General features: G+C 36.4%; 1 protein-coding gene across 1 annotated transcript; it reads right to left on the bottom strand.

Moving 5' to 3' along the window:
- Positions 1–3,285: 3,285 nt before the first annotated feature.
- On the bottom strand, positions 3,286–25,209 carry LOC107944252 (uncharacterized). Its single transcript, XM_041111191.1, has 4 exons — positions 25,002–25,209; positions 23,617–24,920; positions 23,097–23,343; positions 3,286–4,037 (listed from the first exon to the last, which is right to left on the bottom strand). The coding sequence occupies exons 1-4, from the start codon at positions 25,207–25,209 to the stop codon at positions 3,286–3,288; spliced, it is 2,511 nt and encodes an 836-aa protein (XP_040967125.1).
- Between the last annotated feature and the right edge of the window lie 1,513 nt (positions 25,210–26,722).

Below are 26,722 nucleotides of genomic sequence, written 5' to 3'. Positions count from 1 at the left end.
AACAATCAAATTATGATTTCCAATCAGATCAAGATGAAAAACTTTCTCACAAACTAAGTCTTTGCTAATCTCGTCATCAAGAATCAAGTAAGATTGGGAAGACTCAAATACAGTAGATCCCTTACATGGCTTACCTTTAAGCACTTGTGGACTAGGGTCATCTACGATCTTACCTTTCTCGACTAATCGAAATCGTTTCTCCTTAGAAAAATATTGAAGTTGAAATTGATCGATGGGATTTTGAGAAACCTGAAAAGTAGAAACAAAACAAGGAAAATTCATAGGATGGTTAGTAACAACACTCCTTTCTTCTTCACTCTCGTTTCTTCCTTCAATCTCACTCTCTTTTTCGGTTTCCTTTTCTTTTTCGCACTCGTTTTTATTCTCAATCTCATTTTCAATTTTCTTTTCTATCTCACACTCATCTTCTTTTTCTTTCATTTCTTTTTCTTTTTCATTTTCTCGCTCACACTCTTTTTCTTTTTCACATGATGTTTCGATTTCATTACAAAAGTATAAATCATCAAAAAGAGAAACCTTTTGTTGAGAATAAGAAAAGGGTTCTTCACACAAATGGCAATCTTCTCTTTGTGATAGATCTTCCGTAGCCGAGTACTTTGACACTCTTGAAGCACGTTCGCCTCTTCGTAAATAATCCTTTGTAGATGAATAAATTGAGGCACTTGTAGAGACACGTTTACTTTTTCGTTTATCATCTCGGAAGGACTCAAACTCGGAGTTTGCTTCTCTTGGTCTCGAACGCCTTGTTGAATAAACGTCTTGATAAGAGTTTCTTGTCGAGTAGTGTCGTCGGGATGATCTTAACTCCGTCTCATGACTCGATGAAATTTGCTTTTGTTGGGCTCTTGTCTCTATTCGATCCAATCTATCATGCAATTTATCAAAATTTGATTTCACAATTCTACGTATCTCTTGCTTCAAATATTGGAAATCTGATTCGGAAAATTCTTGTGACATGTTTTTTTTTTTTAAAAAAATGATTAAAATAAAATAGAAAGTAAATACCTCACCACAAAATTCTCACGTTTCACTCACAATGGAAATTGGATAGCACTCCACTCGTGTTTACACTCTTCTAGGCTTTTTCTTTGATGTAAAACACACGTGCCTTTTACCTCTCGACCTCGTCTCACAATTTCGTAATTCGTCTCGATAGACTTAATTTGCTGCTTGAGGGTCGGTTTCAAAATAGGTTACAAAGGAATGATGTGGGTGTAGGGTAGGCTAAACAAAATAAAATCAAGGCTAAGTGTGGCGTTGGGATGGGTAAATAATGGTAGGAAGGGAAAACTTGATGATCGGAGCAAATAAGAGAGAAAAAAAAAATAAAAACTCGCAAGACTTTTCACTTTTTTTTTAACTTGATTTTTTTGGTCACCTTTTTTTTTGCTCGATTTTTTTTTCACTTTTTTTTTTGAATTTTTTTTCAATCAATTTTTTTTCGAATTTTTTTTTGATTTTTTTTGTTACTCCAATACAATAGTAAGCTAAATACAAGGGAAAAAAAATTAAATTATAACTCAAACTTTTTTTTGATTTTTTTTTTCACGTTTCGAACCTACTTGCGGCCTTATTACGAACGTCGGCGCTCCTCGTTTTAGTAGCTCTGATACCAAATGATGTGATCCGGCTCGGTTGATTGAGTCGATTCACTTGATTGTCCGATCGTCAACGAGAAGTTCGTTCGAAATTGTTTTAAGATGAAGATTGTTTTCAGTTTAAGCGGAAGACTTTTAAAAGGGTTCAAAAGATAGGCTAAATTCGGATATTTTGTAGGTTCGGTTTAATAAAAAAAAATAAAGTTTATATTTAATAAATAGGATGGAGATGAAAAAAATGAACTTAAGTATTAAGAACGATTCAATACTATGTAAAGTATTGCCCCGAGTCTTATATTGCTTAAGGTGAATTTTGATGAAGGATAGAAGCGGACCTTGACCCGTTACCTATATGGAGGTAAGAACCAAAGGTATAGGAAGATGGTTGAACGCCACACCGATTCGGTGATAAGTTCAATGGAGTTCGGATTGACACCACTAGCAAGCTAGATAAGTCGCTTCGAGACTCGAACGAAAGAAGAGAGGAGGTAACCTCACAAGAACAAAAGTTCTATTAAGTTTAATTGATCAAATTCTGTAACCTTTTACAATAAACAAAATAAACTATTTATAGGCTCTCTAATGCCTATTAAAATTCAGCTACTAATGTGTTCACACAACAATTAAAAATGTTCACACTTCAAGCATTAAATCTCTGTTCATGGATAGTGTAAGTTCATGCATGGTTGAATAATCATGTTTCTTCCCAAACCCGTTCATGCATGCTTAACCAATAAGAAAGCTTCCTTGTTCCATGAATGTGCATCTTCAATTCATATCCAACCCCTCTTGGACAAATGCTAGGTGCATGGGTCATGTATCTCTCTTAATTAAAGCTTTAATGATGGGCTGGTTCATGAATGGAAGCATGTACCTTCTAAATTCGTTCTCCCCTTTGTACATGCACATTATACATTCAATGTGATGAATTAAGGTAATATTTCCTCCCTTTGGACGTTCATGAATCCACCCATACATGTATAGGAGCTGATTGGTCAAATTGAGGTGTGAATGGCTTAGATGCTGCCTTGGGAATACGATCGGCCAAGCTTGTGCTTTAAATTGCTGGACACCTTTTGGCCAAATAGGTGCCTTGGGGAGCCAAATGGATAAGCCACCATTCATTGAAAGAGGCCTTACATGCACCGTCCCATACATTGAACCTATCATGCATGAACCTTGTTTAATTACTCTCCAAATTCAGCTCACCTACAAAAACACATGAACCAAAATTAAATCACATAAAATTCAGCTGAACAAACATTAATATAATTTAGACACACTAATTAAACATAAATTAAATTAGACAAATTTAATAAAGTCTTAACAAGACATATTAAATTTGGCCAAGACACATTTAAAACATGTAATAAGTCAAAACATAATTATGAGCTGTAGTAATTTAAACTAAATTAATAAATTACTTAATTTATTCAGACATTAAAATAAATGAGTTGAAATAAACTTAAGCCAAGCTCAAACGAGCTAAAGTAAGCTAAATTGAGCTCAAACGAGCTAAATTAAGCTCATGTGAGCTAAATCGAGCTGGGAAAAACTAAGATTGAGCTTGTTGAGTTGAGATTGAGCTTCATCTTGCACTTGGGGCCCTCGTGTTTAGGCCAATCATGATAGCAACGAGTGGTGCCACAACATGATACGATTGAGATCACATCACTTTCTCACAAGAAACAAATATTTCTCCAAAATCGGAATAGTTTACATAGGAATCTTTTAATAATGCAAAACCAAGAATCTTAGAATCCAAATATGATAACAGAGTATACCTTCTTGAGAGGGCATCAGCCACGATATTATCTTTACCTTTCTTATATTTGATGACATACGGAAACGACTCAAGGTATTCAACCCACTTCGCATGGCGTCGGTTCAACTTATGTTGGCCTTTGATGTGCTTCAAGGCTTTGTGATCGGAGTGAATAACGAATTCCTTAGGCCACAAGTAATGTTGCCATGTCTCAAGGGCTTGTATGAGCGCGTACATCTCTTTATCATACACTGGATAGTTGAGTATGGCTCCATTGAGTTTTTCACTATAGTAAGCCACAGGACGTCCTTCTTGTGTCAACACGGCCCCAATTCCAATGCCCGAAGCATCGCACACGATCTCAAAAGTCTTCGAGAAATCTGGAAGGGCAAGCAAAGGAGCGTTAGTGAGACAATCTTTGATTTTTATAAATGATTTCTCTTGTTCATCGTTCCGAATAAAAGAAGAATTTTTCTTAATAACACTCGTAAGTGGAGCAGCAATAATGCTAAAATTCAAAACGAATCGTCGGTAGAAACTTGCTAGGCCATGGAAACTTCGAACTTGCGTAACACTCATAGGCCTTGGCCAATCTTGTATGGCCTTAATCTTCTCTTGGTCTACCTCGAGACCATCCGCACTAACTACAAATCCTAGAAAAATAGTTTTGTTAGAACAAAAAGAACATTTCTTTAAATTAGCATATAAGATCTCTTTTCCCAAAACTTCTAAAACAGATTTGAGATGAGTTACATGTTCTTCCATAGATTTGCTGTAAATCAATATATCGTTGAAATATACCACACAAAACTTACCGATGAAAGGCCTTAAGACATGGTTCATTAGTCTCATGAACGTACTTGGAGCGTTGGTAAGGCCAAAAGGCATAACCAACCATTCGTATAGTCCGTGCTTGGTCTTGAATACCGTTTTCAATTTGTCTCCTTCTCGCATCCGAATTTGGTGGTAGCCACTCTTCAAATTGATTTTTTAGAACACTTTGGCCCCACTAAGCTCATCTAACATGTCATCTAAGCGAGGAATGAGATGATGGTATTTGATCGTTATCTTGTTAACGGCTCGGTGATACGACCATGCCCCGAGCACACTTTTGGATCAGCTCCCTAAGCATTGTTTGCAAATCCATGCGAGCTGAATTAGTTCAATTTCATTTCGTTAAGCTCCGTTTAGCTCGTTTCCAGCTCACTCGAGCTCAAGTCAACTCACTCAAGCTCAATTCAGCTCAATCTTAACCCAATGAGCTTATTTTTAGCTTTCTTTAGCTTGCATTTATTTTGCTAAAATAAACCATTTAATTTGTCATTAGTTAAATTAGTTGTTTATCTTAAGTTAGTTAATTTGTTAAAATCTAGACCAATAATTAATTAAGTGTTTTAATTATATCTAAATTAAATACTTAATTAATTATGATGTTTTAAATATGTCTAAAATTGTTAATATGTATGGCCAAATTTAATGTGCAAATTATTGAGTTCATATGCTGCTAATTTAATGTGTTTGAAATGCATTTAACTTGCTGATTTAATTTGCTGCAGGTTCATGAACGGATTGGTGCAATGTATGGGAGTGTGCATGCACAATTGAGGTTCAATGGATGGCATTTAAAGGAGCACATGCATTTGGGACGTTCATGCAAGAGGGAGTTGCTAAAAGTTCATGTATTTGAAGATTCATGGATCATATTTATGGGGGAAAATACATGGGACGTTTCATGCATGATTCATGCATTTTCAAGATGACCATTCAAGTATTTTAGGCACATTAATGCCTCATTCAGCCAAGGGAGATGTAGGATCATTAAAGAGCTGCACATTCATGGAATTATGGAGATTCTTCAAGGCTAAGGATGCATGAATGCATCAAGTGAAGCATCATGATGGTTCGGCCAATTCATGTACCATCTTCAAGCATGAACTGGATTTTAATGCTATTTGTGTGAACATGTTAAATACCTGTGTGAACAGAATTTAAGTTAGTGTGAACAACATAGATGCCAAATATCAATAGGCATTTTAGGCTTATAAATAGCTTACTGTTTATTGTAAAAGGTTACAGAATTTGATTATTGAAAACTTGATTGTGAGGTTTCCTCTTATCCTATTTCGTACGAGTCTCGTTCTGACTTATCTAGCTCGCTAGTGGCGTCAACCCGACTTCTTGAACTTATCACCATCCTGGTGTGGCGTTCATCCACCTTTTTATACCTTTGGTTCCTACCTCTCTATAGGTAACGGGTCAAGGTCCATCTTCGACAATCCATTAAACCCACCTTAAGCAATATAAGTCCCGGGGCAATACTTCATATAGTATTGAATCGTTCTTTGCTTGAGTTCTATTTTTCCATTCCATTTTAACTATTAAATTATAAACAATATTTCTTTATTTCACCGAGCCTATCAAACATCTATCCAAACCATCTTTTGAACCCATTTTCTCAACTTCCTCTATAAAAAATCATCTAACTCCATCTATCTACAAAATCGAACAAACTTCTCGTCGACGATCGGGCAATCAAGTGAATCAACTCAATCAACCGAGCTGGATCACATCATTTGGTATCAGAGCTACTAAAACGAGGAGTGCCGACATTCATATCAAGCTCGGAGTAGGTTCATAATGTAAAAAAAGTCAAAAAAAATCAAAAAAAAATTGAGTTGGAATTTAATTTTTTCTCTTCCTTGTATTTTGTTTACTATTGTATTGGATTTAAAAAAAAGAGAAGAAATTCAGAAAAAAAAATTCAAAAAAAATCGAAAAAAAGGAAAAAAAAGAAGTGACAAAAAAAATCAAGTTAAAAAAAAGAAGAAAGAAAAAAAAAGTGAAAAGTCTTGCGAGTTTTTATCATTATCACTTATTACTCCGATCATCAAGTTTCCCTTCCTACCATTATTTACCCATCCCAACGCCACACTTTAAACCAATTTTCTTCTTTATTCAGCCTACCCTACACCCGACATTATCCCTTGTAACCAATTTGAAACCGACCCTCAAGCAGCAAATTAAGTCTACCGAGACAAATCACAAAATTGTGAGAAGAGGTTGAGTGGAAAAAGGCACGAGTGAAATTACATCAAAGAAAAAGCCAAAATTTGAATGTAAACACGAGTGCGAGTGAAAGTCATTATTTCCTTTTCGAGCGAATTTGTGAGGTTTGTGGTAAGGTATTTATTTTCTTTATTATTTTTTTCTAACATCTTCTTGTCATTACTTAATCATGTCTCGAGAAACATTTCCCGAATTAGAATTCCAATATTTGATGCAAGAGATGCATAGAATGGTGAAATCAAAATTTGATAAATTGCATGATCGATTGGATCGAGTGGAGGAAAGAGCTCGATGGAAGCCAAACTCACCGGGTGAAGAGACGGAGACAAGATCATCACGAAGGCACACATCCATTGATTTTTTGGGAAGAGATTCATACCATGATTCCTATTCAACGAGGAACTCAAGACGAAGCAAAGCAAGTTTTGAGTTTAAAGCTTTCCGAGGTGACGAACGAGAAATCACAAGTAGTCCTTCGTATGCACCGAGGTATTCGTCCGCCAAGAATCAATCTCGAAGAGGTGATCATTTTTTGTATGAAAGTCATTCCAATTATACCCAACGAGAGTCATTTCGTGCTGATTCATTTGTAACATCTCCATCCTATAATGAAAGAGCGAGGCAAAAAGAAAAAGAAATAAGAAGAAAGGAAAGACAAGAAATGTTGATGAGAGAAAATGAGCATATATGGAATGAAATCGAGAGACAAAAAAAAGAAATGAAAGAAAAGGAACAAGAAATTGAAAAAGAGAGTGAGATTGAAGAAAGAAACGAGAGTGTAAAAGAAACGAGTGTCATGGAAAAAGAAATTGAGATTGAAAAAGGATGTGAAAAAGAGAAAGAAATCGAAAAAGAAATTGAGATTGAACAAAAGTGTGAGGAAAAAGAGAAAATTGAAAAAGAAAGAAAAGACAATGAGTTAGAAAAAAAATGAGAGAAAAGGAGGCAAAAGAGCAAGAAAAAGTGAGGAATCTGTTTACTAAACCACATGAGAATTTGTCTTGTTTTGTTTCCTCTTTTCAGGTCTCCGGAAGGCCAAGTGACGATAATTTTCAACTCCAATACCTCTCGAAGGAGAGAAGGTTCATTTTGGCTGAAAAAGGTAATGTTCTCAACGATCCTAGTTCGCCTATGCCAAAAGGTAAGCAATGTATGAATGTTGAAAATTTTAAAGCACTTCTGATGTGATCTCAATCGCATCATGTTGTGGCACCACTCGTTGCTATCATGATTGGCCTAAACACGAGGGCCCCAAGTGCAAGATGAAGCTCAATCTCAACTCAACAAGCTCAATCTTAGTTTTTCCCAGCTCGATTTAGCTCACATGAGCTTAATTTAGCTCGTTTGAGCTCAATTTAGCTTACTTTAGCTCGTTTGAGCTTGGCTTAAGTTTATTTCAACTCATTTATTTTAATGTCTGAATAAATTAAGTAATTTATTAATTTAGTTTAAATTACTACAGCTCATAATTATGTTTTGACTTATTACATGTTTTAAATGTGTCTTGGCCAAATTTAATATGTCTTGTTAAGACTTTATTAAATTTGTCTAATTTAATTTATGTTTAATTAGTGTGTCTAAATTATATTAATGTTTGTTCAGCTGAATTTTATGTGATTTAATTTTGGTTCATGTGTTTTTGTAGGTGAGCTGAATTTGGAGAGTAATTAAACAAGGTTCATGCATGATAGGTTCAATGTATGGGACGGTGCATGTAAGGCCTCTTTCAATGAATGGTGGCTTATCCATTTGGCTCCCCAAGGCACCTATTTGGCCAAAAGGTGTCCAGCAATTTAAAGCACAAGCTTGGCCGATCGTATTCCCAAGGCAGCATCTAAGCCATTCACACCTCAATTTGACCAATCAGCTCCTATACATGTATGGGTGGATTCATGAACGTCCAAAGGGAGGAAATATTACCTTAATTCATCACATTGAATGTATAATGTGCATGTACAAAGGGGAGAACGAATTTAGAAGGTACATGCTTCCATTCATGAACCAGCCCATCATTAAAGCTTTAATTAAGAGAGATACATGACCCATGCACCTAGCATTTGTCCAAGAGGGGTTGGATATGAATTGAAGATGCACATTCATGGAACAAGGAAGCTTTCTTATTGGTTAAGCATGCATGAACGGGTTTGGGAAGAAACATGATTATTCAACCATGCATGAACTTACACTATCCATGAACAGAGATTTAATGCTTGAAGTGTGAACATTTTTAATTGTTGTGTGAACACATTAGTAGCTGAATTTTAATAGGCATTAGAGAGCCTATAAATAGTTTATTTTGTTTATTGTAAAAGGTTACAGAATTTGATCAATTAAACTTAATAGAACTTTTGTTCTTGTGAGGTTACCTCCTCTCTTCTTTCGTTCGAGTCTCGAAGCGACTTATCTAGCTTGCTAGTGGCGTCAATCCGAACTCCATTGAACTTATCACCGAATCGGTGTGGCGTTCAACCATATTTTTATACCTTTGGTTCTTACCTCTATATAGGTATTGGGTCAAGGTTCGCTTCTATCCTTCCACAAATTTCACCTTAAGCAATATAAGACTCGGGCAATACTTTTAGTATTGAACATTCTTGACGTTTAAGTTTTATTTTCCATCTCCATCAATTACCTTTTTCTAACCTACCTTGTTTCTATTCTAAACCGAATTTATCAACACCAAACCACTCATCTAAACCCTCTCAAAGCTTCCGCAACCCTTAGCCTAAATCACCCAAGTTTGACAACTCCAACTACTCCTCGTAGACGATCGGGCAATTACGTGAAACGACTCAATTAATCTGGGCCGGATCACATCATTTGGTATCAGAGCTTGTAAAACGAGGAGCGCCGACGTTCATAATAAGGCCGCAAGTAGGTTCGAAACGTGAAAAAAAAAATCAAAAAAAAAAGTTTGAGTTGTAATTTAATTTTTTTCCCTTGTATTTAGCTTACTATTGTATTGGAGTAACAAAAAAAATCAAGAAAATTTCGAAAAAAAAATTGATTGAAAAAAAAATTCAAAAAAAAAGTGAAAAAAAATCGAGCAAAAAAAAAGGTGACCAAAAAAAATCAAGTTAAAAAAAAGTGAAAAGTCTTGCGAGTTTTTATTTTTATTTTTTCTCTCTTATTTGCTCCGATCATCAAGTTTCCCTTCCTACCATTATTTACCCATCCCAACGCCACACTTAGCCTTGATTTTATTTTGTTTAGCCTACCTTACACCCACATCATTCCTTTGTAACCTATTTTGAAACCGACCCTCAAGCAGCAAATTAAGTCTATCGAGACGAATTACGAAATTGTGAGACGAGGTCGAGAGGTAAAAGGCACGTGTGTTTTACATCAAAGAAAAAGCCTAGAAGAGTGTAAACACGAGTGGAGTGCTATCCAATTTCCATTGTGAGTGAAACGTGAGAATTTTGTGGTGAGGTATTTACTTTCTATTTTATTTTAATCATTTTTAAAAAAAAAAAAAATCATGTCACAAGAATTTTCCGAATCAGATTTCCAATATTTGAAGCAAGAGATACGTAGAATTGTGAAATCAAATTTTGATAAATTGCATGATAGATTGGATCGAATAGAGACAAGAGCCCAACAAAAGCAAATTTCATCGAGTCATGAGACGGAGTTAAGATCATCCCGACGACACTACTCGACAAGAGACTCTTATCAAGACATTTATTCAACAAGGCGTTCGAGACCAAGAGAAGCAAACTCTGAGTTTGAGTCCTTCCGAGATGATAAACGAAAAAGTAAACGTGTCTCTACAAGTGCCTCAATTTATTCATCTACAAAGGATTATTTACGAAGAGGCGAACGTGCTTCAAGAGTGTCAAAGTACTCGGCTACGGAAGATCTATCACAAAGAGAAGATTGCCATTTGTGTGAAGAACCCTTTTCTTATTCTCAACAAAAGGTTTCTCTTTTTGATGATTTATACTTTTGTAATGAAATCGAAACATCATGTGAGAAAGAAAAAGAGTGTGAGCGAGAAAATGAAAAAGAAAAAGAAATGAAAGAAAAAGAGGATGAGTGTGAGATAGAAAAGAAAATTGAAAATAAAAACGAGTGCGAAAAAGAAAAGGAAACCGAAAAAGAGAGTGAGATTGAAGGAAGAAACGAGAGTGAAGAAGAAAGGGGTGTTGTTACTAACCATCCTATGAATTTTCCTTGTTTTGTTTCTACTTTTCAGGTTTCTCAAAATCCCATCGATCAATTTCAACTTCAATATTTTTCTAAGGAGAAACGATTTCGATTAGTCGAGAAAGGTAAGATCGTAGATGACCTAGTCCACAAGTGCTTAAAGGTAAGCCATGTAAGGGATCTACTGTATTTGAGTCTTCCCAATCTTACTTGGTTCTTGATGACTAGATTAGCAAAGACTTAGTTTGTGAGAAAGTTTTTCATCTTGATCTGATTGGAAATCATAATTTGATTGTTGATAAATGTGTTTTACATAGTAATGTGAAATATCTTTCTGCTCATGAGCCTATCATTGTCAAGATTGGTCAAGAAGTAAGTCCAGGTAAGCCCAAACAAAATTTGGGATTGTGTGATGAAAAGTTGACATCTAATCTGTGTGCTTGTGATGATCATGTGAATTATCTAAATTGTGGTGTGAACTTTTCTTGTTTACGTGTGCGAATGAAATATGAAGGGTTTGATTGCTCGAATGTATGTATGCCTAACTCCTATTTGCTTGACATGTGTGAAGTCTTGGTGAAGAAGAAATTTTTGTTGCGTTGCGAAACGACCAATGAAAATCGCGTTTTTAAACCCGGGATATACATTCCTAAGTTAACGTCAAGCCAAGCAAGAGGAAGCTTTGTTTTTGACCCCGGAGATTATTATTCTTTGTTCTTGTTAAAAGGGTTTGGATTTTGCAATTTTGATTTTCGAGATTATGCTTTTCGACTGACTTGTGATTTAGGTTTGTGTCCATTGGAGAAAAAGGTAAGAACGGTTTTTACTTTTGATCCCGACACTGGTTCATTGGTTCAATTTTGCATAAGATCTTAAGAAGACCTTTTGAACTTATAAACCATGGTGTCACTAATCTATTTAATTTTTGTGTAGGTGACACTTCGAAGTGGTTCCCTCCTAAAGAGGGAGGGTATAAACATAAATTGTGTCCTACTCAAGGCATGTCTGATTTCCAGGTTTTTGGGAGCAACTATGCCAATTCCATCGACAAAGGGGCTGGTGACGATGTAAAATTTTTTTTGAGAAAATGGCCCGATTTGAGGACAAATCGTCTTCAAGAGGGAGGGTATGATGTGATCTCAATCGCATCATGTTGTGGCACCACTCGTTGCTATCATGATTGGCCTAAACACGAGGGCCCCAAGTGCAAGATGAAGCTCAATCTCAACTCAACAAGCTCAATCTTAGTTTTTCCCAGCTCGATTTAGCTCACATGAGCTTAATTTAGCTCGTTTGAGCTCAATTTAGCTTACTTTAGCTCGTTTGAGCTTGGCTTAAGTTTATTTCAACTCATTTATTTTAATGTCTGAATAAATTAAGTAATTTATTAATTTAGTTTAAATTACTACAGCTCATAATTATGTTTTGACTTATTACATGTTTTAAATGTGTCTTGGCCAAATTTAATATGTCTTGTTAAGACTTTATTAAATTTGTCTAATTTAATTTATGTTTAATTAGTGTGTCTAAATTATATTAATGTTTGTTCAGCTGAATTTTATGTGATTTAATTTTGGTTCATGTGTTTTTGTAGGTGAGCTGAATTTGGAGAGTAATTAAACAAGGTTCATGCATGATAGGTTCAATGTATGGGACGGTGCATGTAAGGCCTCTTTCAATGAATGGTGGCTTATCCATTTGGCTCCCCAAGGCACCTATTTGGCCAAAAGGTGTCCAGCAATTTAAAGCACAAGCTTGGCCGATCGTATTCCCAAGGCAGCATCTAAGCCATTCACACCTCAATTTGACCAATCAGCTCCTATACATGTATGGGTGGATTCATGAACGTCCAAAGGGAGGAAATATTACCTTAATTCATCACATTGAATGTATAATGTGCATGTACAAAGGGGAGAACGAATTTAGAAGGTACATGCTTCCATTCATGAACCAGCCCATCATTAAAGCTTTAATTAAGAGAGATACATGACCCATGCACCTAGCATTTGTCCAAGAGGGGTTGGATATGAATTGAAGATGCACATTCATGGAACAAGGAAGCTTTCTTATTGGTTAAGCATGCATGAACGGGTTTGGGAAGAAACATGATTATTCAACCATGCATGAACTTACACTATCCATGAACAGAGATTTAATGCTTGAAGTGTGAACATTTTTAATTGTTGTGTGAACACATTAGTAGCTGAATTTTAATAGGCATTAGAGAGCCTATAAATAGTTTATTTTGTTTATTGTAAAAGGTTACAGAATTTGATCAATTAAACTTAATAGAACTTTTGTTCTTGTGAGGTTACCTCCTCTCTTCTTTCGTTCGAGTCTCGAAGCGACTTATCTAGCTTGCTAGTGGCGTCAATCCGAACTCCATTAAACTTATCACCGAATCGGTGTGGCGTTCAACCATATTTTTATACCTTTGGTTCTTACCTCTATATAGGTATTGGGTCAAGGTTCGCTTCTATCCTTCCACAAATTTCACCTTAAGCAATATAAGACTCGGGCAATACTTTTAGTATTGAACATTCTTGACGTTTAAGTTTTATTTTCCATCTCCATCAATTACCTTTTTCTAACCTACCTTGTTTCTATTCTAAACCGAATTTATCAACACCAAACCACTCATCTAAACCCTCTCAAAACTTCCGCAACCCTTAGCCTAAATCACCCAAGTTTGACAACTCCAACTACTCCTCGTAGACGATCGGGCAATTACGTGAAACGACTCAATTAATCTGGGCCGGATCACATCAACTTCTGCCTTACTCGATTGTTGATGGACACACTGTTGATGATTTGGTCTTTAGAAAGAATCTGAACTTTGACGTGGCTATTTGTCATTCTTTGATTGATGATGATCCATTTGTTTTGTCTAATGATAAGAAGATTCTTGCTTTTGAAAAATATCATTTTGATGGTATTGGTTGTTTATCTTTAACTTGCAATGGAATGCATGTTTTGGATGCGCAAGATGAAAGTCCATATAAAATGTTCATTCTCACTGATCATGTTGAAAAGGAATGGAAATGTATTGATGAATACGCCATTGGCAAGATTTTTGATGAAGAACGAATAAATCAGCACCAACAAAATCTGGAATTGTGTGATCAAAAGTTGACATATCATCTGGTTGGTTGTGTTGATCATGTGGATTATCTAATTTTTGGTGTGAAATTTCCATGTTTTTGTAAATCTTTTCGAATGAAATTTAAAGGGTTTGCTTGTTTGAATTTGAGTATGTTAACACCCTCGTTGTTTAATTTGTGTAAATTGTTGGAGATAAAAGGACTCTTTTTGCCATTTGGATCGAGTAGTCAAAATCATGTCTTTAATCCTGGAGTTTGCTATTATGAATCATCCATGAAAGAAAGCAAGCATCGTAAAATTTGTTTGAATGAATGTGTAAACAATCTTTGTTTGTATGATACTTTGTCTTTAAGTTTCAAAATGAGCCATGTGAATCTTGTTGGTTTGTTAAGTCAAAATCAAAATTTTGTTTTCGGAGGATGTTCTCAACTGTGGACTAAAAGCTCCGAACATGTTTTGAATGATAATGATTTTGAGTTGCTTAGTGCTCTTTCTATGAAGTCGGTCATGAAATTGCCAAATCAAATTGAAATGGCAAGAGAAAATTTTGTCTTTGACCCCGGTGAACACCATTCTATATCATTGCCTAAGGTAATCGAACCATGGAAAGTTGACTTCCAAAACCATAGCTATAAAATACCTTGTGATTTATGTTTGTTTCCATCGAAGAAAAAGGTAAGAACGATTTCTATTTTTGACCCCGGTATTGGATTATTTGTTCAAACTGTGAATCAAATCTCAAAAAGTTCCTTTGTGTTTAATCTTCATCGTGTCACTAATTCGTTTTATTCTTTTAAAGGTGACAATGTGAAGTGGTACCCTCCTAAAGAGGGAGGGCATGCGAATGAGCTTCTTTTGATCCGAGTTAATTGTGGCTTTCAGAATCTTCAACGATTTTTCACGAGTAAATGGCCCGATTTGGGGACAAATCGCTTTAAAGAGGGAGGGGATGATACGACCATGCCCCGGGCACACTTTTGGATCAGCTCCCTAAGCATTGTTTGCAAATCCATGCGAGCTGAATTAGTTCAATTTCATTTCGTTAAGCTCCGTTTAGCTCGTTTCCAGCTCACTCGAGCTCAAGTCAACTCACTCGAGCTCAATTCAGCTCAATCTTAACCTAATGAGCTTATTTTTAGCTTTCTTTAGCTTGCATTTATTTTGCTGAAATAAACCATTTAATTTGTCATTAGTTAAATTAGTTGTTTATCTTAAGTTAGTTAATTTGTTAAAATCTGGACAAATAATTAATTAAGTGTTTTAATTATATCTAAATTAAATACTTAATTAATTATGATGTTTTAAATATGTCTAAAATTGTTAATATGTATGGCCAAATTTAATGTGCAAATTATTGAGTTCATATGCTGCTAATTTAATGTGTTTGAAATGCATTTAACTTGCTGATTTAATTTGCTGCAGGTTCATGAACGGATTGGTGCAATGTATGGGAGTGTGCATGCACAATTGAGGTTCAATGGATGGCATTTAAAGGAGCACATGCATTTGGGACGTTCATGCAAGAGGGAGTTGCTAAAAGTTCATGTATTTGAAGATTCATGGATCATATTTATGGGGGAAAATACATGGGACGTTTCATGCATGATTCATGCATTTTCAAGATGACCATTCAAGTATTTTAGGCACATTAATGCCTCATTCAGCCAGGGAGATGTAGGATCATTAAAGAGCTGCACATTCATGGATGATACGAGCACGCCCCGCGAACTTCATCGAGCAAGTCTGTCAAGCCGAGCATTGACATGTTGGCAAGCTGATCCCAGCTCGTTTCCAGCTCCACGAGCTCCGTCTAGCTCAAATCCAGCTTATTCAAGCTCGATCCAACTTGCCTGAGCTAAACCGAGCTCACTCCTAGCTCATATTTAGCTCACGAGCTAAACCTTAGCTCAACTTCAGCTTAGGAGTTTAGCCTCAGCTCAACTTTAGCTCACGAGCTAAAACTTAGCTCATTTTAGTTTAAACTTGGTTTTGTCTGTAATACATTAAATAAAATTTGCACATATTCATTTAAGCATTAAACTTGTCTTATATTAATATTTGTTATTAATATATCATTGTCATTATATAAATTGATTATGTTCACATAGCCGAATTAATGCATGACATTAATGTGTTCACATCATGCCAAATTTATGAGTGTTCATGAGATGTCTTAATGACTTGTTTATTTCATGTAGGTACATTCCTTTGGACGGTACAATGTATGAATGAAGAAACATCTCTTTTAGGCATTCCACACTCATGAATGAAGAAGTATTAAATGCTGGTGCATGTACGGCTAAATGCAATGTTTCTACAAATTCATGCATGTGTCGAATGCATGTATGGACATTAAAGGCTAGTCCATGAATGGATCAAATGCATGGGATGATAGAATGCATGAATGGCTTAAGTGCATGTATGGTGGCTGTCTCTTAACTTTCCAAGGCACTTATTCAGCCAAGAAGTAGCTGCTAACTAATTCTATGTTGACCATAGAGCTCCTTGAACATGTTCACACTTTGAATTGACCTATAGGCTACTACACATGCATGGATGGGTTCAAGAACGTCCAAGGGAAGGAATTAACTCAATAATTCAACACATTGATTGAATTAAGTGCATGCACAAAGGGGAGAACGAATTTACTAGGTTCATGCTACCATTTATGAACTTACATGCCATTAAAGTGTTTAATTATGAAGATACATGGTCCATACAAGTGCATGAACGTCCCAAGGAGATGAATGCAACCTTTTGGTGCACATACAAGTCACTTGAAGCCTTTCTTTATGACTAAGCATTCATGCACAAACTAAGGGGGAAGAAAGTGTCCATTCAGCTAGTGCATGAATCTGCCAAATTTATGAACTATTTTAATACATTAGTGTGAACGTTTTTATTATTGTGTGAACACCTAGATGCCAAATTTGAATGGTCATCTATGTGCCTATAAATATTTGTTTTCTTTCATTTGTAAAGGACTTTTGACTTTTGACTTTTGATCATTTGAATGAACTTTGTTCAAAGAGTGAGTTTTCTCCTCTCTAAATTCGTACGAGTTTCGATCTGACTTATCTAGCGTGCTTGTGGCGTCTATCGTTCTCTTTTGAACTTATCACCTTGCTTTGGTGTGGCGTTCAACCTTCTACAATTCCGCAATCCCACCTTGAACCGAATAGAAATCGGGGTGACACTTTTAGTGTTGAATCGTTTCTGGTGTTTAAGCTCATTTATCCATTCCACCGACTATCCTAGATTTTACCCAACTATAATATCTTTTTACAAAACCGAGCCTTCATTTATCAACTTCCATTTTTCTTATTTTTATACTTAAATCGAGCCTACTACCCTTATAAATTTACCATCACCTTAGCCAACCTTTAAAACTATTTGAAAGCTTCCGCATCTCTAGCCTTATTTCATCCTATTTCCGATAACTCAACTATTCCTCGTTGACGATCGGGCAATCAAGTGAATCGACTCAATCAACCGAGCCGGATCACATCATTTGGTATCAGAGCTACTAAAACGAGAAGTGCCGACATTCGTATCAAGCTCGGAGTAGGTTCGTAACGAAAAAAAAAGGAAGTCAAAAAAAAAATCAAAAAAAAAAATTTGAGTTGGAATTTAATTTTTTTTCTCTTCCTTGTATTTTGTTTACTATTGTTTTGGATTTAAAAAAAAGAGAGAAGAAATTCAGAAAAAAAAATTCAAAAAAAAATCGAAAAAAAGGAAAAAAAAGTGACAAAAAAATCGAGTTAAAAAAAAAGAAGAAAAAACAAAAGTGAAAAGTCTTGTGAGTTTTATTTTGTTTTTTTGTTGCTTCCGAGCATCCATTCATTTTACCATTCCCTCTACCCCCCCAAACGCCACACATACTTTGATTTTTATTTTCTTTGTTTAGCCTACCCTACACCCGACGTTATCCCTTGTAATCCATTTGAAGCCGACCCTCTAAGCCGCAATAAGTCTTCTTGAAACAAAATACGAATTTACGAGAGTGAGACGAGCGGAAAAAGGCACGAGTGGTGAGTACATTAGAGCGAGCAAAAGCCATTAGACAAGTGTAAACACGAGTGGAGTAATATCCAATTTTCTTTCCGAGCGAAATTGTGAGGTTTGTGGTGAGGTACTTCATTTTTTTTTATTTTGTTTTGTGATCTAACATTTTCTTTTTAGCAACAAAAATCATGTCATACGAAGAGTTCACCGAATCGGAATACCAATATTTGGTTCAAGAAAAGCGAAGAATGGCGACTAAACGAGACCAAAGTGATCGAGTTTCTTCAAGTCGTAAAACGGAACCAAGAACCCCACGGAGATATACCCCCGACTACTACTTAAGAAAAAGTTCCTATCGTGATTCCTTTTTGCCATCTACTTCGGGACAAAGAGATTTATACTATGACGCATATTCATCAGCGAATTCGAGAAGTGACTTCGATCGAAAGTCCTTTTCATCAAGAAATTTGAGAAGACGAGAAGCCGATTACGATTTTGATTCATTCCAAGATGGCGTTCGAAGAGAAAGACATACTCCTACTAGATCTTCAAAGAAATCTTACCCGGAGTATTCTTCACGAAGTTTTGATTGTGAATCATATGCAAATAGTTCTTCATCTTTCGAACAAGATTTGTATTCTCATCGTTCTTTTGTACATTCTTGTAAAGAGAAAACAAAGAAAAGAAAAGAAAAAGAAAAAGCAAGAGAAGAAAAAGAAAATGAAATAAAAAGAAAAGAGAGGCAAGAGGCAAGTAAGAGAGAAAATGAGTGAATCTTGAGAGAACTTGAAAAAGCCTTTGAAAAAGCCTTTGAAAAGCAAAAAGAAAATGAAAAAGGAAATGAAAAGAAATTTGAGAGTGAAAAAGAAGATGAAAAAGAAATTGAAACAAAAGAAACGAGTGATCCAGAAGAAAAAGAATCGAATGAGAAAACAAGTGAGCAAGTGAGGATTATTTCCACTAACCCACCTGTTCGATCTTCTTGTGAGTTAACTTTTCAGGTTCCTAGAAGTTTGTGCGACCAATTCCATCTACATTACCTTCCAAACGAGAGGTGTTTTAGGTTGTTCGAAAAAGGTAAGTTTGCGAATGACTACCACCCATTTGCGATTGAAGGTAAGGAAGGTAAGGATTCTTTGTTTATCGAATCAAAGTCACTTGATTTGGATATTTTTTGTTCACTTACTGTTGTTAACGCTTTTGTTCTAAAAGGTGCCATATACAGTTTTTTTTATGACGATTACAACATTGGCAAATTTGTTGACAACATTGGATTAGTTTTCCCTAAGCAAATTTTGAACATGTTTGATCAAAGTCTGTCACATAAAAATTCTCATGTGTTTGACCCTGCAAACTTTTTGAACTCATGTGTTAAATCTTTATGTTTAAATATGCCTGCTCAATTGATTTGTGATCAATCTGCCTGTTTGAAAAGTTGCATGTTCGTTAAAAATTCTTTGTTTGGCATCCATGTTAAAAGATCTTCACATGATATGTGCAATTGTGTTCTTCATGAACAATCTTTGAGTTTTTGTGCGAAATTTCCATGTAGTGATTTGCATTCCCGATTAATACTCTTGAAGTATGAACCTTTGCATTTTGGTATGCTCGGTTTTGTCAAATCAACATGTGTGTTTAAACTAGTGAAATATAATTCGTGTGGTGAGTTGATTATATCTTCTTCTAATATGTTGCTTGTTGGAATTCCTAATCAAGTTCGTGTGTTCAAGCCTGGTATTTGCTACATGAATTCATTGTATGGAAACATTAAGCGCTTTGCATCATTTACATTGAAATTATGTTTGCTTGAAGTTCGAATTTTTGATAAGAAGGTGAAATTCAATGATTTGGGTTTCAATTTTGATTCATTTATTAATCACTTTGTTTGGCCACATTTGAAATTTTCGTTTCATTTCGAGAAGGTAAGGCCAACCTATGTTTTTGGAATTGAATCAAATTTCCATGGTAACTTTCCTTTTCCATTTAAGTCCATAGTTTTTGATAATACTAACCCGTCTTATTTTTGTGAATTCCACCCCTCGAGGAGCAAGACATGTCATGGTGCGTCACCACCTATTCAAATTTATCGAAGTAATAGGTTTTCTTACGTTATCTATCCAAAGAGAGAAGATTCATTTTGACTGAGAAAGGTAAACCCAATCCTCAATTTTCTTCTCTTCATATTCGTCAAGGTAAGTCATCTGAAAATTTTCAAATATCTTTGCTCACTTCGATTGAAGTTGAAAATTCCATTGATTGGTTGTTTGGAAATTATTTATACTTTGATGTGATGGATTTTTCCTTTTGGAATTGTGATGATGTGATTATTACGTTGGAATTTGGAGACTCCCCTCATGTTGTTCAAAAACGAAAGGAAGAATTAGCATACCTTTGGCCATGGCATACCTTGCATGAGCAAGACAAACGACCAAATGAGTTACTATATTCGATTAAAGAAATTAAAATGTTTTGGATGAGGAATAATGTGTTTAAGTGCCTACCATCGTTTTTAACCAATTATTCCTTGATCCAACTTAGTTTTCATGTTTGTAACGATGGTCTAACGAAACTCTTTGATAAATTTATGTATGCTTGCTTTGTCCAATTGAGATTTTTGGCATATGTTCGATTGAATGAATATTTTATGAACTATCGAACACATTTGAATTTGACTCCTTTGAGTTTCTTTTTATTGGCTGTGGTAAGAATTTTTCAGGTTTGTGTGACATCTTCCATCCCATTTGACCGAGGAAAACCATGCATGAGTCAAAGTTCTCCCATGGACAAACGGCTCGACTTGAGGACAAGTCGCCTAAAAGAGGGGGGAATGATACGAGCACGCCCCGCGAACTTCATCGAGCAAGTCTGTCAAGCCGAGCATTGACATGTTGGCAAGCTGATCCCAGCTCGTTTCCAGCTCCACGAGCTCCGTCTAGCTCAAATCCAGCTTATTCAAGCTCGATCCAACTTGCCTGAGCTAAACCGAGCTCACTCCTAGCTCATATTTAGCTCACGAGCTAAACCTTAGCTCAACTTCAGCTTAGGAGTTTAGCCTCAGCTCAACTTTAGCTCACGAGCTAAAACTTAGCTCATTTTAGTTTAAACTTGGTTTTGTCTGTAATACATTAAATAAAATTTGCACATATTCATTTAAGCATTAAACTTGTCTTATATTAATATTTGTTATTAATATATCATTGTCATTATATAAATTGATTATGTTCACATAGCCGAATTAATGCATGACATTAATGTGTTCACATCATGCCAAATTTATGAGTGTTCATGAGATGTCTTAATGACTTGTTTATTTCATGTAGGTACATTCCTTTGGACGGTACAATGTATGAATGAAGAAACATCTCTTTTGGGCATTCCACACTCATGAATGAAGAAGTATTAAATGCTAGTGCATGTACGGCTAAATGCAATGTTTCTACAAATTCATGCATGTGTCGAATGCATGTATGGACATTAAAGGCTAGTCCATGAATGGATCAAATGCATGGGATGATAGAATGCATGAATGGCTTAAGTGCATGTATGGTGGCTGTCTCTTAACTTTCCAAGGCACTTCTTCAGCCAAGAAGTAGCTGCTAACTAATTCTATGTTGACCATAGAGCTCCTTGAACATGTTCACACTTTGAATTGACCTATAGGCTACTACACATGCATGGATGGGTTCAAGAACGTCCAAGGGAAGGAATTAACTCAATAATTCAACACATTGATTGAATTAAGTGCATGCACAAAGGGGAGAACGAATTTACTAGGTTCATGCTACCATTTATGAACTTACATGCCATTAAAGTGTTTAATTATGAAGATACATGGTCCATACAAGTGCATGAACGTCCCAAGGAGATGAATGCAACCTTTTGGTGCACATACAAGTCACTTGAAGCCTTTCTTTATGACTAAGCATTCATGCACAAACTAAGGGGGAAGAAAGTGTCCATTCAGCTAGTGCATGAATCTGCCAAATTTATGAACTATTTTAATACATTAGTGTGAACGTTTTTATTATTGTGTGAACACCTAGATGCCAAATTTGAATGGTCATCTATGTGCCTATAAATATTTGTTTTCTTTCATTTGTAAAGGACTTTTGACTTTTGACTTTTGATCATTTGAATGAACTTTGTTCAAAGAGTGAGTTTTCTCCTCTCTAAATTCGTACGAGTTTCGATCTGACTTATCTAGCGTGCTAGTGGCGTCTATCGTTCTCTTTTGAACTTATCACCTTGCTTTGGTGTGGCGTTCAACCTTCTACAATTCCGCAATCCCACCTTGAACCGAATAGAAATCGGGGTGACACTTTTAGTGTTGAATCGTTTCTGGTGTTTAAGCTCATTTATCCATTCCACCGACTATCCTAGATTTTACCCAACTATAATATCTTTTTACAAAACCGAGCCTTCATTTATCAACTTCCATTTTTCTTATTTTTATACTTAAATCGAGCCTACTACCCTTATAAATTTACCATCACCTTAGCCAACCTTTAAAACCATTTGAAAGCTTCCGCATCTCTAGCCTTATTTCATCCTATTTCCGATAACTCAACTATTCCTCGTTGACGATCGGGCAATCAAGTGAATCGACTCAATCAACCGAGCCGGATCACATCAATGGAATTATGGAGATTCTTCAAGGCTAAGGATGCATGAATGCATCAAGTGAAGCATCATGATGGTTCGGCCAATTCATGTACCATCTTCAAGCATGAACTGGATTTTAATGCTATTTGTGTGAACATGTTAAATACCTGTGTGAACAGAATTTAAGTTAGTGTGAACAACATAGATGCCGAATATCAATAGGCATTTTAGGCTTATAAATAGCTTACTTGTTTATTGTAAAAGGTTACAGAATTTGATTATTGAAAACTTGATTGTGAGGTTTCCTCCTATCCTATTTCGTACGAGTCTCGTTCTGACTTATCTAGCTCGCTAGTGGCGTCAACCCGACTTCTTGAACTTATCACCATCCTGGTGTGGCGTTCATCCACCTTTTTATACCTTTGGTTCCTACCTCTCTATAGGTAACGGGTCAAGGTCCATCTTCGACAATCCATTAAACCCACCTTAAGCAATATAAGTCCCGGGGCAATACTTCATATAGTATTGAATCGTTCTTCGCTTGAGTTCTATTTTTCCATTCCATTTTAACTATTAAATTATAAAAAATATTTCTTTATTTCACCGAGCCTATCAAACATCTATCCAAACCATCTTTTGAACCCATTTTCTCAACTTCCGCTATAAAAAATCATCTAACTCCATCTATCTACAAAATCGAACAAACTTCTCGTCGATGATCGGGCAATCAAGTGAATCGACTCAATCAACCGAGCCGGATCACATCACTCAGCAATCCACGTACATACGCCATGTTCTGTCCTTTTTCGGTACCAATAATACGGGAACATCACAGGGACTTAGGCTCTCGCGAATGTAGCCTTTTTCCATCAGTTTATTGACTTGTCTTTGCAACTCTTTTGTCTCCTCCGGATTGGCTCGGTAAGCAGGTCGATTTGGAATAACTGCTCCCGGCATGAAATCAATTTGATGCTCGATTCCACGAAGTGGTGGAAGACGACTCGGGGCTTCTTTCAGAAAAACATCTTGGAAATCCTGTAACAAAGACAAAATAGGAGGGGTAGGGTATCGGGTAAATTGTTAGTAGAAATTAATGCTTCCTTGTACAAAAGTACAAGAACAGTTCGATTCATCACCAAAGCCTTCCTCACATCACTAACTCTTGCAAAAACACTTATTTTCTCGATTTTATTTTCTTTTTCTTCTTTTTCTTGGATACTTGTCACTCTCTTTTGTTTTCTTTTTCTTATTTTTCTCTTATTTTATTTTTTTACAACTTTCTTTTTCTTTTTCTCTCATTTGCTCAACAGAAGCTTTTAGCTTGATTTGGTCTTCATACACTTGTTTGGGAGTCAACGGTGCCAATGTCACATTCTTTCCCATAAATTTGAATGTATACCGGTTGGTATACCCGTCGTGTTGAACTCGCCTATCAAATTGCCACGGTCGGCCAAGTAACGAATGCCCCGCATGCATCGGTACGATGTCACAAAGAACTTCATCTGAATACTTGTTGATGTTGAAAGAGACAAGTACTTGCTTCGTTACCTTAAGCTCTCCTCCGTCATTGAGCCATTGAAGTTTGTAAGGACTTGGATGCTTAGTTGTGGGCAGACCAAGCTTTTCAACCATCATCGTACTTGCTACATTGGTACAACTGCCTCCATCGATGATGACACTACATACTTTGCCTCCGACTTGACATCGGGTGTGGAAGATGTTCTCTCGTTGGAGGTCATTGTCCGCGCCTTGGAGACTTAGACTTCGCTTTACCACTAGTAGTTCTCCTTCCATAGGTTGTTCTAAGTCCTCCTCGACTTCAGAAGTTGATTCAGACTCTTTCTCTTCCTCGTCCTCCGTTTCGATCTCGCCATCAGCCCTCAACACCATGGTCCTTTGGTTAGGACATTGACTTGCTATGTGGCCCCTCCCGAGGCACTTAAAGCACTTGATGTCTCGATTTCGATTGAAGGACAATTCGGGTGCCTTGCCTTTGTTCACTTTGGTGGTAGGCTTATTGGTTTTCAGAGGAGCCGTGAACTCCTTTCCTCGGGAATTGGAAACACCTTTACTCGTTCCTTGGCCCCATTTGAGAATGTTGGAAGTGGTAATAAATCCTTGACTCGGTCCCTTTCGTTTGAGTTGCTTTTCTACCTTGATGGCCATATGGACCATGCCTACCACTTCAAGGTAGTGTTGTAATTCGACAACATTGGCAATATCGCGGTTTAAACCAGCCAAGAATTGTGCCATCGTTGCTTCAGGGTCTTCTTGCACATTCGCTCGAATCATCGCAATTTCCATCTCTTTAAAGTAGTCCTCGACACTTTTGGTCCCTTGTGTTAGATTTTTGAGTTTTTGGTGTAATTCCCGGTGGTAATATGTGGTAATAAAGCGCCGCCTCATGGTTGCCTTCATTTCGGCCCATGTGGAAATAGGAAGTTCTCTGTTATGCCTTCGGTTAGTAGTTAATTGATTCCACCAAATCATGGCGTAGTCTGAGAACTCTATCACCGCTAGTTTCACTTTCTTTTTCTCAGAATAGTTGTGACATTCGAACACCAACTCTATCTTTTTCTCCCATTCAAGATAGGCCTCCGGATCCGATATACCTTGAAATGGTGGAATAGACAGTTTAATGTTCTTGAGATCATCATCTTTGCGTCTTCGATCTCATTGTCGGTGTTGCCTACGTCGATCACTAGCATTAGACTCTTGTTCGCTTTCAAGATCACTAAGGTCGTTTGCTTCATCGTCTTGGAACCTTCGTCTTCCCCGATTTTGATTTGGCCTCTCCTGCCTTTGTCTAGTCGCCTCGGGAGTTCTTTCACGTTGGCCAATTGTAACTTGGAATAATCGATCTTCGATTGGGTTGAGCCTTCGATCTAGGAGTCGCTCCATTTCTCATAATAAGGCTTGCATATTTAAGTCGGGGATGTTGCGAACGAGTTGTCTTGCTCGACGGTCTTCCATATTATGATCTGACTCTTGTGACATTTAAACTATAGTAAAATAAACCTCACCACGAAACCTCATGATGTGATCCGGCTCGGTTGATTGAGTTGATTCACTTGATTGCCCGATCGTCGACGAGAAGTTTGTTCGATTTTGTAGATAGATGGAGTTAGATGATTTTTTATAGCGGAAGTTGAGAAAATGGGTTCAAAAGATGGTTTGGATAGATGTTTGATAGGCTCGGTGAAATAAAGAAATATTGTTTATAATTTAATAGTTAAAATGGAATGGAAAAATAGAACTCAAGCGAAGAACGATTCAATACTATATGAAGTATTGCCCCGGGACTTATATTGCTTAAGGTGGGTTTAATGGATTGTCGAAGATGGACCTTGACCCGTTACCTATAGAGAGGTAGGAACTAAAGGTATAAAAAGGTGGATGAACGCCACACCAGGATGGTGATAAGTTCAAGAAGTCGGGTTGACGCCACTAGCGAGCTAGATAAGTCAGAACGAAACTCGTACGAAATAGGATAGGAGGAAACCTCACAATCAAGTTTTCAATAATCAAATTCTGTAACCTTTTACAATAAACAAAATAAACTATTTATAGGCTCTCTAATGCCTATTAAAATTCAGCTACTAATGTGTTCACACAACAATTAAAAAAGTTCACACTTCAAGCATTAAATCTCTGTTCATGTATAGTGTAAGTTCATGCATGGTTGAATAATCATGTTTCTTCCCAAAACCCGTTCATGCATGCTTAACCAATAAGAAAGCTTCCTTGTTCCATGAATGTGCATCTTCAATTCATATCCAACCCATCTTGGACGAATGCTAGGTGCATGGGTCATGCATCTCTCTTAATTAAAACTTTAATGATGGGCTGGTTCATGAATGGAAGCATGTACCTTGTAAATTCGTTCTCCCCTTTGTACATGCACATTATACATTCAATATGATGAATTAAGGTAATATTCCCTCCCTTTGGACGTTCATGAATCCACCCATACATGTATAGGAGCTGATTGGTCAAATTGAGGTGTGAATGGCTTAGATGCTGCCTTGGGAATACGATCGGCCAAGCTTGTGCTTTAAGTTGCTGGACACCTTTTGGCCAAATAGGTGCCTTGGGGAGCCAAATGGATCAGCCACCATTCATTGAAAGAGGCTTTACATGCACTGTCCCATACATTGAACCTATCATGCATGAACCTTGTTTAATTACTCTCCAAATTCAGCTCACCTACAAAAACACATGAACCAAAATTAAATCACATAAAATTCAGCTGAACAAACATTAATATAATTTAGACACACTAATTAAACATAAATTAAATTAGACAAATTTAATAAAGTCTTAACAAGACATATTAAATTCGGCCAAGACACATTTAAAACATGTAATAAGTCAAAACATAATTATGAGCTGTAGTAATTTAAGCTAAATTAAT

Source organism: Gossypium hirsutum, chromosome A04, assembly GCF_007990345.1.
Source record: "Gossypium hirsutum isolate 1008001.06 chromosome A04, Gossypium_hirsutum_v2.1, whole genome shotgun sequence".
NCBI lineage: Eukaryota > Viridiplantae > Streptophyta > Magnoliopsida > Malvales > Malvaceae > Gossypium > Gossypium hirsutum.
The sequence above is the reverse complement of the archived record's forward strand: the minus strand, read 5'-3'. Positions and strand labels throughout refer to the sequence as shown.

What these genes read in the sequence shown, in the direction of transcription:
- LOC107944252 (XM_041111191.1), bottom strand. Translation starts at nt 25,209, where the DNA reads ATGGAGCGACTCCTAGATCGAAGGCTCAACCCAATCGAAGATCGATTA. An exon ending in GTCTAATGCTAGTGATCGAC is followed by an intron (nt 24,921 to 25,001) that starts GTAGGCAACACC and finishes CACCATTTCAAG; the next exon opens with GTATATCGGATCCGGAGGCC. An exon ending in GAAAAAGGACAGAACATGGC is followed by an intron (nt 4,038 to 23,096) that starts GTATGTACGTGG and finishes CTATTTTTCTAG; the next exon opens with GATTTGTAGTTAGTGCGGAT.